At 35.5% G+C, this 14,998-nt stretch overlaps 1 protein-coding gene across 7 annotated transcripts in view; it reads left to right on the top strand.

The window, feature by feature from the left end:
- Positions 1-14,998, top strand: part of PLEKHA5 (pleckstrin homology domain containing A5) — a 177,721-nt gene that overhangs the window by 145,994 nt on the left and 16,729 nt on the right. For 2 of the 7 annotated variants that reach the window (XM_068400386.1, XM_068400387.1), the window contains exons 13-18: positions 8,328-8,390; positions 9,534-9,614; positions 9,749-9,898; positions 11,318-11,419; positions 12,516-12,627; positions 13,677-13,723. In XM_068400386.1, the coding sequence (XP_068256487.1) occupies positions 8,328-8,390; positions 9,534-9,614; positions 9,749-9,898; positions 11,318-11,419; positions 12,516-12,627; positions 13,677-13,723 (555 nt within the window). Of the gene's footprint in view, positions 1-2,294; positions 2,444-8,327; positions 8,391-9,533; positions 9,615-9,748; positions 9,899-11,317; positions 11,420-12,515; positions 12,628-13,676; positions 13,724-14,998 lie in introns of those variants that run through there. The other 5 variants (XM_068400391.1, XM_068400388.1, XM_068400392.1 and 2 more) reach the window with 3 other exon arrangements.

Genomic DNA, 14,998 nt, shown 5'->3' with positions numbered 1-14,998 from the left:
GCCTAGGATCTAAAAGGTGTCCTTTACTATACAAAAATAATATTTTTTTTTTTCTGAAGTGAGAGAAAATCAAGGCTTATTTCTGTTATGAACAAGCAAATATTTTTTCCTTGATCTCTTTATTCAATGTGAATAGTGTCCAACTTTAGTGTGGGAGTAACCTCATGATAATGATTTAAGAACACAAAATAGGTATTCTCTTCACCTTTTAGAGCATGGGACTTGCCTTTGTGTCCCACAAAACTCTGGTTCACTTTCCCAGTTCTTCAGTACACATTGCCTTGTATCTGCACTAGTTTTAGTTAATGTAAGGTTTGTGACAGATACACACTCCCTCAAGAACTTACTTCTCAATAGTTAAACGTCAGTATTTTTTGGAAACGTTATTTCCTAAAGGGGAAAAAAGCTTGCTATTAATGACTGATACAAAGGCTTTTTAGGTTGGCATTACTTTACCAATTATCTGTTTTTTTGATCTTTGTTCCACAAGGACTTAAGGAACTGGAGCTTTTCTGGAAATAACTGGCCTTTGCAAACAGTGTTAGATAAGCACAGTTAAGCACCAATGGTAGTAAAAATATTGGAAGAAGTCCTATGAATCAAAGTTGGAGCTGACTGGAGGACAGAACATTACTTCAGAACATCTTTTGGGCAAATACACTTTGCTTCTTTTCTAATCTGGATGAAAACAATCTTTGAACAGTTCCACAGAAATTAATTCTGCCAATATCTGTTACCAGTCAGAAAGGAAAAATCTGAAATATTGTAAAAAAAAATGAGCCAAAGAGCCTGAAGCTGTTGAAATCCTCCCAATAAAAATGCATCCAAACCAGTATACTCCTAATAAAATATTTCAGCCTCAGAGCAATATTTACTTTACAAATATTTCAGTTAGCTGTACTTTGATTGCTTGGCTTTGGACCTTACTGTTGATCTTATTATTGAAATATCTTTTGGTATCACCTGGTGCACCCATTCTCTGGACAAAATTTTAGTGTAAAGGGAGAACAACTTCTTGTGTCAGTACTAGTTTTCTGTTTATGTATACTGTAGGTGATGGAGCAAATGGGAGGTGTTGCTTGTCTGGGTTTTTTCTCTTGAACAAACAGAGCATCGTAAGCTTGCCTTCTTAAGATAAGGTACTCTTTATTGAGTGATTAATTTATCAGCTGATCAGACTTTACTATGTATAAAAAGCAACAACAACAACAAAAAGGTCCTCTAATCTATAACAAGAAAAATGTGTTTCTCATAAGGAGAAAAAAAATACTTCTCCAAATGTACAAAATACTTCTCCAAATATACAAATTAGATTTTTTCCTAAATAATTAGGGGCAGGGAGTTCCAAAAGGCATCAAAAACTCAGGCTTTCTGTTGCATTTCAATCTGTGAAACAAAACCTTGCCATGCAAATTCATGGTGAGTGCCTGTATATACATAAAGTCAGAGTGAAAGATCATAAATATTCATACACACACTTCTTTGCTGTGTAACCATACTTGAAAAAGGTATTGCTAAAGTTCCCTGAAGTTTCCAACAGTTCCTGAAGTTTCCAACAAAAATAGGAGGGGGATTGTGCATTAAGTGACTTTTCAGTTTCTTTTGGAGAGGAAAACTATATTGTTTTCATAATTTTTTCCCTTACTGTTTGGAAAGTCTTCTTTTTAAAACCAAAAATCCCATAGTATTTTCTGTGTTGCATACTTTTCTGAAATCTTAAATGTATGTAATTTTTACTGTAATAATCAAAGTATCTGGTTTTGACGTTTGCACACATCTCAATAAATACTAACCATTATAGAAAATGTCTGACCAGTTCCGAAATAGTTTCACACCCATATATGGGGGTGGATAAATACAATGAGTAATGATTCAAAGTTCCTAAGTATATAAATCAGTGCAGTATATAAAGGCATTTTGTGATACATGCTTACATATTCAAAGGCTGGGAATGCTTATATCTTTTTAATGTACCTTGAGTTATTAAATCTATTATTTAAAAGGTTTTCTGATAAAGGTTTGTGTGTTCCTATTGCATAATCCGATAATACTTTTCATTTCAATATCGTGCAAAGCTGGGCTTCTTTAAAGCATTTTTATTTTAAAAAGGGAGAGTGTTGGTGAATAAATATTACATTGGTTTTGAGCATTTATGTGGTTTTGATAATGTGTTTGATATTATTAAACTTTTCAGATGTTGATGTTACTGAATGATGGAATATATAAAAAGCATGGGATAAAATGTAACCTACTGCATTATTAGAAAAAATTAAAGTAGAGGCTATATTTTACAGTGTCGTCTTTCAAATCTAGCCATGCTGTAAACTGATGTTTGCTGTATGCTCCTCCTGATTTGAAATAGATGAAAGAGAATGAACCTTTAATCACCATGGTTCACACTATGATTGAGAACTCGGCGCTAAGACCGCAACTGTACCAGCAAGTAAGGTCTTGGATAGTGAATGAAATTGCTTTATCATCTGCGAAAATTTTCCTTAGTGACAGTTTTGGTTGTTCCTCAGATTTATTCATAACATCGGTGTTTCTCTTATTTGCTTTGGAAAACCACAAGTCATCCATGCTCTATAAAATGCTGCAATATCGTTAGCATGGCTTTTGCTGCATTTTTGTTGTTTAGTATTAAATGTACACTTTTGAATAACTTTTTCTGTCTAGACGATTTAATTAGTTGATGTTTTATGCAGGTGTCCAGTAAATTCATGAAACTTCCAATAAGCTTCCAACATTTGTCTTAGCATGATTCTCTGCAATTAGTGTTCAAAGGTGCTTCTTTCTTTTGACCACTACAAAAGCATGTGAGTGGTGTTTACCTGGTCATTTCTGGCAATTTTGTTTTGTTCTAGGAAGTGGATTTACAAGGTTTTGTTTGCACCTACCAAGCTTTTAGCCACTGAAGAAAGGAAGGATCAAAATTACTTTGATCTGGGGACTGTAAATCCAAAAGGGAGTGTCTGTTCATAAAGTCACAGCAGACTTAACCGTGCACAGTTACAGATTATCTAGTGATGGTTGTAAATGGTAAGATGGAAGAAGAATCAGAAATGTGAATGGAAATATTGTCTGTGAGTTGAGACCTGCATTAACTTATGAGCATGGCCAATACGCATCTGTTGGCACTGCAGTGTCTTAGGGATACTGGGGCTTAACTGAATAGCTCCTGTCACATCAGAGAATGTTTAAGAAGTTTCTAGCCTCAACTGCAACAAAGATGTTGCTCTTACTTAAGTGACTATGATATTTTGCAGCAGATGACATGTGCAATTCTGGCTGCCAGTCGCGAGGGAATATCTGACCAGTTCCCTTACACTTGCATTTATGCCCTTGTGAGCCAAAATGGCATATAAAGGTTGCATAGTTTGAAGAAAAGGAGAAGTTCTGTCATGTAAAACAGTCATTTATTAGTGATTAATGCTTTGCCATGTTTCTAAAAAATGCAGCAGCTTAATTTCATGTTTCCTTTTTTTGGAAGTCAAGTCCACATTGTAGATTTGCTTGTGATCCAGAAAAGTTGCAAAAGAAAAGTCTCAGCTTTCCGAAGGGAGTTGGGTTGTGAGTGACTTTGATTTCAGGATCATCCAATTTGTGCTCCTATGTGCAAAACAGGAGCTTTAACGTGGAATCTGAAGGAACTATTTGGGAGAGGAATGGGAGAAGTAAGGTGCCTTCAAGCCCTAAATTAAATTGGGTTTTGTTTTTTTCCAAAGAAGCCTAGCTGTTACGATTTTTTTAAAGCAAATCAATTTTCTGTAATAGTGTGTAAGACTAATAACTCAACATACATATAATGAACAGAGGTGCTTTGGATGTATCAGGGTAAGCTAGCTCAGCTTCTAATATTAATATAGTCACATCTGAGGTATAGCTGTGCCTGGGCTAGTCTGCCCGCTTATTTAGGGGTACCAGTAAATTTCAGAGTGTTGTCTTGACGAAGCTATGCTGTCAGCTACGCAGCACTGCCTTCACCTCGTACAGGTCCCTGCTGCTTCATATTTGACACTGAATAAGCACCTTTTTTGACATTCTTATCAAAGAAACAGTGAATCTAACAGGTCATGAAGACTGAGTAACCTTTTGTCACTAGAGATGTGGCCTCTTCAGGTCAGAGTGTTTGTGACGTGCTGGCAAGCTTGTGCAGAAGAGCCTTGTATTGCATAAACTGGAGAATAGCAAGACCTTCTGTTTTCACGGGTGAAGTTTCCTGTATGAAATACTGCATTAACTGACTTCCAGGAAAGGATAAAAATACACTCAAAATTTCACTGCCTAAATAGTCTTCTAAACTTTTGTAATGCAAAACTAACCTGTTTAAAATTCTGGGAACTTATTTAAAGTTTAAACGCATATAATTTTTTTATTCCAATAAAATAAATTGGGTTTACCAGTCATCCTTCCCACCGCAGTTTTAAACTAATGTAAACAATTGGGAGAAGCCTCTGTGTAAGCGACTGAAACCTGTTTTGTTGTCAAGATGATAAACTAGTTTCTGATAACCGTAACCGTTCCTGCAGGTCGAGAAAATGATCTTTCTTTACTTCAGTTTATTCAGTTCAGTTTTATGACTGAGCTCATTTAGAGTTATGCAAAAGAAAGCAAGAAAAGCTTATATTTAATTAAAAATTAAGGCGTCTTGCTTCCTGGTTGGTTGTAAATATTAACGGTTCTTTAGTAAAATAACTAAAATAGATACTGTTTCAAATGTATTATTTATAAGACGTTTTTGTTTGTGATTTGTTACATCTTCACAGTTATTTAAATCACTTTGACTTACATCAGTCTGCTCTACAGACTGTACTGTAAATTTACAAGTATAAGCCAGGGCAATGATTCCATATGTACAGACAAGAAAAACAGAGGCTTTTTACAGCCTGGACCCTTTTCTACCTTGGGTTTTTTTGTTTCTTTCTAATACTAGGTGAAGAATATTAATCTTATTTTCTAAAGCAGTATATGCTGATTTTAAAAAGTAGAATTATCCTCAGTTCCTCTTATGTGTATGAGTTCCCTGAAGGGGCAAAAATATGAGTGCAACAAGCTGACATCCAGGTCTTTGCTTGGTAATTGTTCTTAATACATTAAAAATGTATATAAATAGTCCTTGATTTTTTGCTCCCATAAGGATAGGGAGATCTTGTTTATGGCATACTTTATTATTATTGTTATCATCATCATGATCATCATTATCATTATCATTATTATTGCAGCTGCATACATTTAAACTTATGCATGTTAGATTTTGAGATTTGTAGGTAGAAATATTTTTCAGGTTTGTTATGAACACAAGATGATTGTATTTGAGCTAAAAATCTTGTATTTCCAATTTGTATTTGAAATGTTATGTGTCGCATTATGCAAAATTAGAGGAGAATCTTCCTTACTGTGGGGTAAATGCCCATTTGCCCTGCTTCCTGATAGGAAGAAATGCTTTAAAAAACAACAACAAAAAAGCACCTCTTGGAAGTCTGACTTTAACCTCATGCTCCCCACAAAATGTCCTAGATTGTCCTGTTTTAATTTCCTAAGTGCAGTAGTCTTGCAGAGATGCTTAGTGTGCTCTCAGGGTGTGAAATTTCCTGCTGTGTATTTATTGAACCAAAAATGGCTAGCGGAATCTGAAAATAGCTTATAAGGTAATGAAATAATACTGTTGCTTACGTGTTTTTAATATTGACTGCCTAAATAGGTTTAACCCCCCATGTCTCAAGAGAGAGATTTTCCTAATCTGCATTTATTTGGGAAGAAATTTCCGTCTAAGGACATGTTATATTGTGTCCATTGTGGTGGATTTATCCACTTTTGTGATTCATCTGGTACTGGCATTTGACAAGAGATGGGGACTGTACAGTGGGACTGTAAAGTAGATGACAAATTATTTCTAACATAAGCTGGAGATTCAGTTAAGGTCACTTTAGCTTTTCACATGTAAGATACAAGTTTGGCCAAACTCTGCGTATGCAGTTTGCCTTTCAAAAATGGTAAGTTCTATTTGTAGGTGTTCAGGGTGCTGCTCCTTAATGTTTGGGAGCTGTGCAGTGTAATTCACCATGTTAAGAGGTATGTACTGTTTTGTATTTGAGTAGGCAATTGTCTAAGGAAAAGTGTAGAAGTCGGCAGCAAGTCATGTCATTGGTTCAGTAGGTGGCACTCGTTCTCTGAAATTACTGTCCTGGTCAAGTATTTGTAGGAACGATTTGGTGAGAGGCCTTTGTTGAACGTGACACAAAATACATTTTCGATAACTTGATTGTTGTAGCTCTTATAATGCATTTTCCAGGGTTCTGAGGTTGTTAACCTTGCTGGTAATGTGTTACTGCATTTTGTCTGCTGCAATTCCTCTCATAATTGCAGTAGGATGTGATAGCATTCTGCACTTTCTGCCTTAAGCTGATTTATAGATGTGCTGTGGAAAGAGAAGCTGCTGTTTTGTCAGAGATGGATTAAATGTTTCATACTATTTTTAGAGTTTTCACGCTAAGTCTACATAAAATATTGCAGTAGAAATGTTGAAATGAAGTGGCTCTCCAGCAGTGCCTATTGTGGGAAACTAGTACCGCTGACAAAAGCAAGAAGTTGGCAGCAATTTTAAAAGTGTGATAGGATTTTAATAAGAAGAATTAGCACGTGTATAGTGTTCTTGGAAAATGTGTTTTCGTTTCCTGAATACTTGAAATATATTCCTTTTAGGAGGTAGGCAGGGATAAGGATGCTGAATTGGCAAGCTATTTTAAACTTGGCTATAATTAAGGTTGAAATGCCAAAAAAATAGATGTCTCTCTTTTTTAAAAAATAAAAAAAGTGTAAAAAATACTGGCTTGAAAAAACAACATTACATTTTTCCAGGCAAGCTATATAAAATGCTGAGCAGGGTTTTGGGAAGATGCGTTTATCTAATAGGGGATAATCTTTCTTTTGTAAAATCTTTCTGTTGTGAAATACAACTAGGTTTTCTCTGTAAGTTAGACATTTGGCCATGTTTATGAGTTTTTTTAAATATTTCCATTCCTCATTTTTCTCTCATTGTGATAAAATCAACAGTTAAAAAACACAAATCTACAATAGTAGGAGTTAATTTTTGTGACATTCATAAGGTGCAAAAGTGCTGTGGCTTTTTTTTGTATTCCAACACTCATTTTCATAAAATGTCCATTTCAAAGAAAGTTACTGTGTGGTTTTAATACACTATACATACTTCTAAATTGTCACCAGGTGCATTTGCATGAGGTATGTGGACATCATGTATTGAAATGAAACACTTAAGTGTGTTGAAGATTTACTGTATGTTTGGAATGCTTGTCTGATTAACCCTTCCCTAGTCCTTTTATTTATAAGTGTCCTCTAACATGGACTTGTGTTTTTATAGTCTTTCTTACACTATTAAGTCACGATGACCTAATTATGACAGGCACATGAAAGGAAAGCATCTATGTTGGGACTCAGTGCACACATGTTTTTAATTAACTAAAATACGAAGGTTGATAATGCCAATACTTGCTGTAGAGGACATTAAATAGTTACTGTATGTGACAGTCTATTCTAAAATGGGGAGCTACCTTTTTTTACGTGAAATATTTTTAAATCTTGCTACTGGTCAGTTCAAAGACTGAAAGAGCTAAGAACTTAAATGTGAGGAGCTGTATGAAAGTAGTTTGAGATTACCTTACATGCTGACTGGCATGGGGAGACAAGTTTGCCTAGGTCCAGAGATAAAATAGAAGGGCTTCAGCTTATGGCATTTCTGGTAATACTCTCTTAGAGGGGAGGGAATCCATATGAAAAACTAGGCAGAAAGGTATTTGATAGCACTTACTGGGCATATGTCTGTAACGAGGTATTTTACCCATATTTTATATACTTAGGTCATTCTGTTCTGATTTCAGATTCACATCCTTGTGAATACACTTGACCTTAGTGGGCCTAGAATGGTTAATTCCAAGTAGAATAAGCCCCTGTATTTATAATGCACATAAGAAAACGTACATAATTATGTATAACAGTGTCTAGGTGTACTCTGGCAGTTTCATCTTCCTACATAATCCATGTTTGATTGAGTTAGTTGTCCATCTTTAAAAATGCAGTTTGCATTAGAAACACAGCCTGTTAAGTTCATGCAACTTTCTACTGACAGTCTGCTTGACATTCCATTTACTTATCTTCATTAATATGTATTGGCTAAAAATACGTTGTTCAATGTGGTCTGTTTGACTTTCAAGCAAAAGCTGATTTCTGTATTAAAACTCTTAAGCTGAACAGTAGTTTCATTTTCATAGTCCAATTAAGTTGTTTTATGGCAATATTATTCTTCCTTATAGTTAACACAAGAAGAATGTAGGGGTACCCTATACAAATATAGAACTGAAGAGCTGGATATTGATGTAAGTCATTTGTATTTCTTCTTCCTTGGAAATGTTGGTATTTGTCTCTTCTTTTTGATAATAATTTCCCCCTTGACTTTTGGGTTTGAAAAGCACTTCATATAGGTGATTACCAACAGAAATTGCTTTGTGAAATTGAGGGGCATAAGACTCTTTTTGTAATAAACTGCTAACTTGAAGGAAGTATTACATTTTAGGCTGACACTTCAAGTATTGTATCTGTTCGGAGATGAATTGCTTCTAGAAAGGAATTAATTACTTTAGAAGGGAAAAGCTCTGTAGTTGTAGTTCAGTTACAAGCATGAGAAATGTAATTTCTCCGGAAATATGACTGGTACTCCAAAACTGAAATTTGGCATGGGTAGTTAGCATTCAGAGTATTGGGTTGCTAGTTACTAAAGAAAAGGGGCTTGGTGTAAAATTGGTGGTGAAAAATACACACATCTAGTCATACTGTGTATGCATACATATGCATGTCTAGTCATTTTTGCACAATGCAACTAAGAGTAGACATAATGATTTAAGGGACGTTATTTTAAGAGTAAAAAAGAAAGCAGGCTTCCAGTGTTATCTTAAAAAGTCAGAGCAGCACAAACTGAACCAAAAAGGTTGTTCAGATAGAAGAGTAAACTGTTTCAAATTGGTTAAAGTGCGCTGAACAGTTATTTGCTCAAACTGGAGCTGGAGTTGGAACAGTTTTAGTCATAGCCAAGCCTCGACTGCAGCTGAAACAGAGCAGAGCATGGATAGTACTAGTAACTAACTATTAAAAACTACCACCTGAAATAAACCATGGGAAAGACTGAATGTATACAATATTCTTTATAATACTGAGGAATATGTAAATTAAACTGATATTTAATACTTACTATTAAGTTGTAAAGATTTAGCTGTAGAGTCATAAATTATATGTTTTGAGCCATGCTGTTTTAAGTTATATTAACACATTTCATAGTATCTTAAGAGAGTTTCTTAAGATTAATTTGAAAATGCAAAACTGATGCTTTCATAATTTTAGAATTCATATTTTGTGGTAATAACATTTTATATAGATTCATGTAATGATATGATCAAGTTGTAGTTTGATTACTGAAGATGTTAAGAATGAAATCCTAATTGCGATCATTTTCTGTTATATACTAGGCTAAGCTTAGCCGTTTATGCGAACAAGATAAAGTTGTACAAGCACTGGAGGAGAAGCTTCAACAGCTACACAAGGAGAAAGTAGGATAATTGTATTTATTACCTAAAGTGGTTGTTATTTTACATGCTTGTTGTCAGAACATTAATAACTGAAATAAACCGAAAATCATCCCAATGATGCAGAACATTAAAAATAATTCTTTTTATTGTAATAGTACACGCTTGAGCAAGCTTTGCTATCAGCAAGTCAGGAGATAGAAATGAATGCAGATAATCCCGCAGCCATACAAAATGTAGTCTTACAGAGAGATGACTTGCAGAACGGACTACTTAGCACTTGTCGAGAAGTATCGCGAGCTACTGCAGTAAGTAATACATTCTTGCCAGTAAAACTCAGTGAAGTGTTAAATGATTATCTTTGTGTTCATATTCTTAATTGGGTTGGTTTTGGTTATTTTTTCATTACGTTCCAATAAAACTTGGCTGTCTTTTACTTGCTTATATTATTGTCAAAGGCAGCTGGAAAGTGATCTTTTCACTGTATTCATTGAGTAGTCTTTCCTTGTTTTTTTTTTGTTTTTTTTTGGTTTTTTTTTGCCAGGAATGAGGGCATACTGACTTTAATTGGTGTGGTAATTCTCATCTTTATAATATGCAAAATTGATTACAGAAAAAGTAAATAATGCAAATAAGCTATTGTACATCATGGCAAAATAGTAGCAAGCACAAACTTTATATTCGATCAGATGGGGGACTTTTTTTAAGCAAAAGCAGCTGCAGGGTGAAAAGAAGAAAAGATTACACTGTCATGGTCTCTCTTAATAGTGGGCCATTATATTTAAAAGATCTTTCAAGTTATGCACTTCCAAAAGCCTTAAAAAAAAAAAAAATTAAGGGAAGGGAATTGCTATTTTACTGTCCTTTTCTGCTTCATGATGGTTTCTACACTGAAACGACAAGGCAAAGAATCATTTTTTGCCTGCTTACATATATATCCAAAAAGGTATTTCAGTGTCAAATTCCAGTGGTTTACTGTGGTGAAATTGATATGAAGTAGGCCCTGAAATACTGGTTTTAGTCTGATTGTTAGACTATGTTGCAAAAGGAATTGGTTGGACAAGGAAAAGGGAATTAGGGGAAAGGAAATCCTCAAGATATACTTTCCCTCATTAACTTTTTAATTTATGCTAAATTGAGTAAATTGCTTGATGTAGGCTTAAAAAATGAGATGATAGAGCTGACCTCAAAGAAGATTTTCTTTTTTCACCTTCTCCCTTCTGATGTTTGTAGTTTTACATATGTAAAATAACAGTATATTAGCAGGCCTGGGGTGTTCACTGGTAAGCTTACAGACAGGGTTGGATGACTTACATTTGTCTTGCATAATACATTGCGAATATACACACATGCTGTGCACTCACACATATGCATTCTATGTGATAAAAGAGAGAAAGTTGGATCCATTTTTGTGGGTTTTCTGCCTCAGTGGAAGGACAGCTTAAGACCCACGTGCCTGCTGACTATAAAGACATATTCTGAAGATTTTGCCCTTGCCTATCCTTTTTGTCTGTGAAAAGACAAAATGCTGTTTGAATTCCGCTCAGTACCATTAGAAAATCAAATAGCTCTTTAAACATTACATTCTCTAAAATACATGTTTATTTATTGCTGATATCTATTTATGCATTACTTCCTGAAGTTTCGTGCCACTGAATAAAGAAAAATACTTTTTTTTTTTTACTTGAATGTGCATCTGTAATTCTTTACTTCTGTTATATACTTAGGAACTGGAAAGAGCTTGGAGGGAATATGATAAATTGGAGTATGATGTAACTGTAACAAGGAACCATATGCAGGAGCAACTCGATCGGCTTGGAGAAATTCAGGTATGGCATAGGTCTTAAAGTACATTTAAGTCACTTTCATTTTCTATGATTTTGTTTAAAAACCACACAAATGAAAAAACGGGGACATGTGGTGCATTAACTTAAAAGGTACAAAAAGAACTTAAAAGTTTGTAAGTTCTGAGGTCTTCAGCTTTTCCTATTTTTTTGAAGCTACAGCACTGGTTTTCCTGTGTCTGGAAGCCTCCTCTTTCTGTTTCAGTGATGCTGTTGAAAACAGGGTAGTCTTCTTAGACCATAATTGCTATGGCAGTCATAGTAAATCTTCACAAATCCTTCCATCTAACTGAATATTTTCAAGTGTAATTAAATCATTCTATCAAAATAAATTATAATAAAAAATATTCTAAGCATTGCTTCAGGTCTTACCTATGAAGAATTCTGACGTGTATCTTACTAGCTCACTGTGCTTTGGAGGACTGGACAGTTAGTAAAAGTTCTGAATTTCTAAGGAGATCTTTCTGTGAGACACACACATACACACACAGATGTGCATACATTATCTGGAATAGGCAGAGGGGTGTGGTCCATGCTGGGAGGCATTAAAGGCTTTTTGCTCCAGGGATTGATTTTCTATGCAGCTATGAAAAGGAGATTACAAGGAAGCCCAAGAGCTGAGAAATTTGTGTTACACAGTCCAAAGCATGCATGGCCATGGATGCCAAAAGGCCCACAAGATTATATGCTAGTATGCAAACACCATGTTCATCTCCACCTATTTTAGGGTTGGAACTCAAGATTCCTTTTTTTTGTGTTGTATGTAGGACTCCTGCGCAAAGTTTGCTTGGATTTTCTTTGGAGATAGTAGATACAGTTCTATTCTTAAGTGGAGTTTGAACTAGCAAGTTGCTGTCAAATTAACTGAAGCAGTTTGAAATTACTTGATCTTATACTTTTTGTTTCTGACAATATTTGAATGTTGCATTTTTATGGGAAAGTGTCATTACTGCATTTTATTTTCCTTCATTGGGGAAGGATATGCAGTGTAGTCTAAAGAAATACAAAGGTTTTCTGGGTTTTTTTCTGCTTGCAATGTATTCTAATTTATCACCTATATATGCTGTTTATTTACTGGCAGACTGAGTCAGCAGGGATACAGCGTGCTCAGATTCAGAAGGAACTGTGGAGAATTCAAGATGTCATGGAGGGTTTAAGTAAACATAAACAGCAAAGAAGCTCTTCAGAGGCAGGTAAACTGATTGGCTTTATCTCCTAGGAAGTGAGCTTGGATCATGTACATTTCTAAAGGATAAGCTCCATAGTTGCTTTTTTATGTTTGAAAAAATGGTACAATTGCTGAGAAAAGAAGAAAGCAATCTGTCACGGTTTAAGGCTGGGCCGGCTATTAAACCTGTGGCAGATGCTTTCTGTTAACCCTCCCCCCGCCCAGAAGGGAAAAGGAAAGGGAAAAGGGAGAGAGACTTACGGGTTGGAAAGTTAAAACAGTTTTAATAAACTATAATAATGAAAAAGAGTATAATAACAATAGAAATAATCAAATATCTACAAATATATACAAAACCAAGATCAAGCTCCCCCGATGTTGGTCATGTCACCACCCGCACTGCAGGGCAGGCTCCGGGAAGGCCCAGGCTGGGCCCAGCGACGGTCGAGAACTGGATTCAGGGATGCACGGATCAGGATCGGGGACAGCAGGAAAACGGACAGTCCTTCTTGGACACTGGCCATAGCAGAAGGTGCGAGAAGGAGGAAGAAGCAGGGAAGGGCGAGACCCTCGTGATCCCCCTGCTTTATACTGAGAATGATGTGTATGGGATGGAATACCTTCGTTGGTCAATTTTGGGTCTTCTGTCCTGCCCGCTCCTCCCTGCAGGTGCAACCCTCCTGCAGCTCTTCACTTGTAATCAGTGAGGAATTTAGCAGTGACCTTGGTTTCTCTAATAAGTACAGCAAGAGCCTTTCTGCATAACTTCCCTACTGATGCCTCAGTGATAACTATAAACTTCGAGCGTTATCAGTCCCAGAAGCAGACACTGTCTGCAAAACACGCAGTTAGTTTCAGAAATTGCAGTTACTTAGAAGAGACTTAGCTGAAAGGAAAAATCACTAAAAGGAATATTGGTCTGTTTGAGGCCAAACCAGGACACAATCATCTATTTTAAGTTGCTGCTTTGTGTATTTGTTTGATAACAACAGATTATAGTTTGTATTTTAAAAGCTATTTATTGAAAACAATTTTTCTCTTTCTTTCTATGTCTTTCGCCCTCGCCCCAAACAGGCATCATGGGATCAAGGACATTTTCAGCTATTAAATATAAAAATGAGGTATGGTTTTAGTATCTTTACCATTTTGGCATCACTGAATTTCTAATATGATAAAAATGAGCATTATTATAATTGTTTTAAGGATGTCTGAAGTATGTATTCAGTATGTTTCTGTGAAAATATTGCGTTATGAACTAGTTTTAAAGACTGACATCTCCACTAGTAATTCTAACACTTTCATTTGTGCTATGTCTTTATATTCTCACCAGTATGTTTCTCTTTTCCATTTCTCACCTTTTCCTCTTCATAGGCTCTTACCCTAGAAATATAAACCCTTATTTATGGATTTGTTTTCTACCCACCACACTTTTCATGGGAAGAAATACATTGCTTTGTATGTGTATTCACATATTGAGCCTGGTTCTCAGATGGCCAGAGCACCCACAAGAACAGCTGAAACTGTGGGAGCTCCCAGATGTTCAATTCCTCTGAAAATCTGGCTAGAAGTTACAGTTTTAAAGGGACATTGTCATGGTTGTCTAAAGTTTATGCAATATACATCTGGCTTACAGAACTTTCTAAAAGTCTAATTTATATTTATCTTTAAGAACATATTGAATTTAATTTTTAATTTTTAAAAGGATGATTCAGAGAGTTCATATGTGTCCAACAGAAAGCACAGGTATTAGAACTGAAAACCTTGATAAGCTGAACAATGAAACTACTGAAGTATTTCAGTCTAGGTGGTAGTAATAAAATAAAAAGCAAACAAAAGAGCAGAAAAAAAACTCAAAGAAACCCAAATAAAATGACGTTGTTTTGGCCTTTTTTTTTTTTTTTCAATGTGACATTGTCCCTTTAATATCAAAATCTGTAGCTGGTGTAGCTATGGTAATATATTTTTCATTTTGAGTTATAAATAATTGTAACAGGTGTGCACATCTAAATAAGGTAACTATTCTACAATCTTTAGGAAGAGGAAGTAGTCCCACCTCGTCCTCCACTTCCTCGGTCCTATGACTTTACAGAGCATCCTCCCATAATCCCCTCTCTGCCCAGTGATAGCAGCTCCTTGCTCTGTTATAGCAGGGGCCCAGTACATCTGCCAGAAGAAAAGAAGATTCACCAAGTTCAAGGATATCAGAGAAATGGATCTTACTGTGTAAGTGGCTTAAACTGCCACATTGTTCTTGAAGCATCCCCTTTCCTTTGCACAGTCACAATTTTTATTTTGTCATCTGGCTACTTTTGTGTTATGTTTTTACTTTGGGCTACTTAGTTTTACCTATAGCTCCATCATTTGCTCTTCACATTTTGCTGTCATATATTCTGTGC

Source organism: Nyctibius grandis, chromosome 5 (assembly GCF_013368605.1).
Source record: "Nyctibius grandis isolate bNycGra1 chromosome 5, bNycGra1.pri, whole genome shotgun sequence".
NCBI lineage: Eukaryota > Metazoa > Chordata > Aves > Nyctibiiformes > Nyctibiidae > Nyctibius > Nyctibius grandis.
The sequence above is the reverse complement of the archived record's forward strand: the minus strand, read 5'-3'. Positions and strand labels throughout refer to the sequence as shown.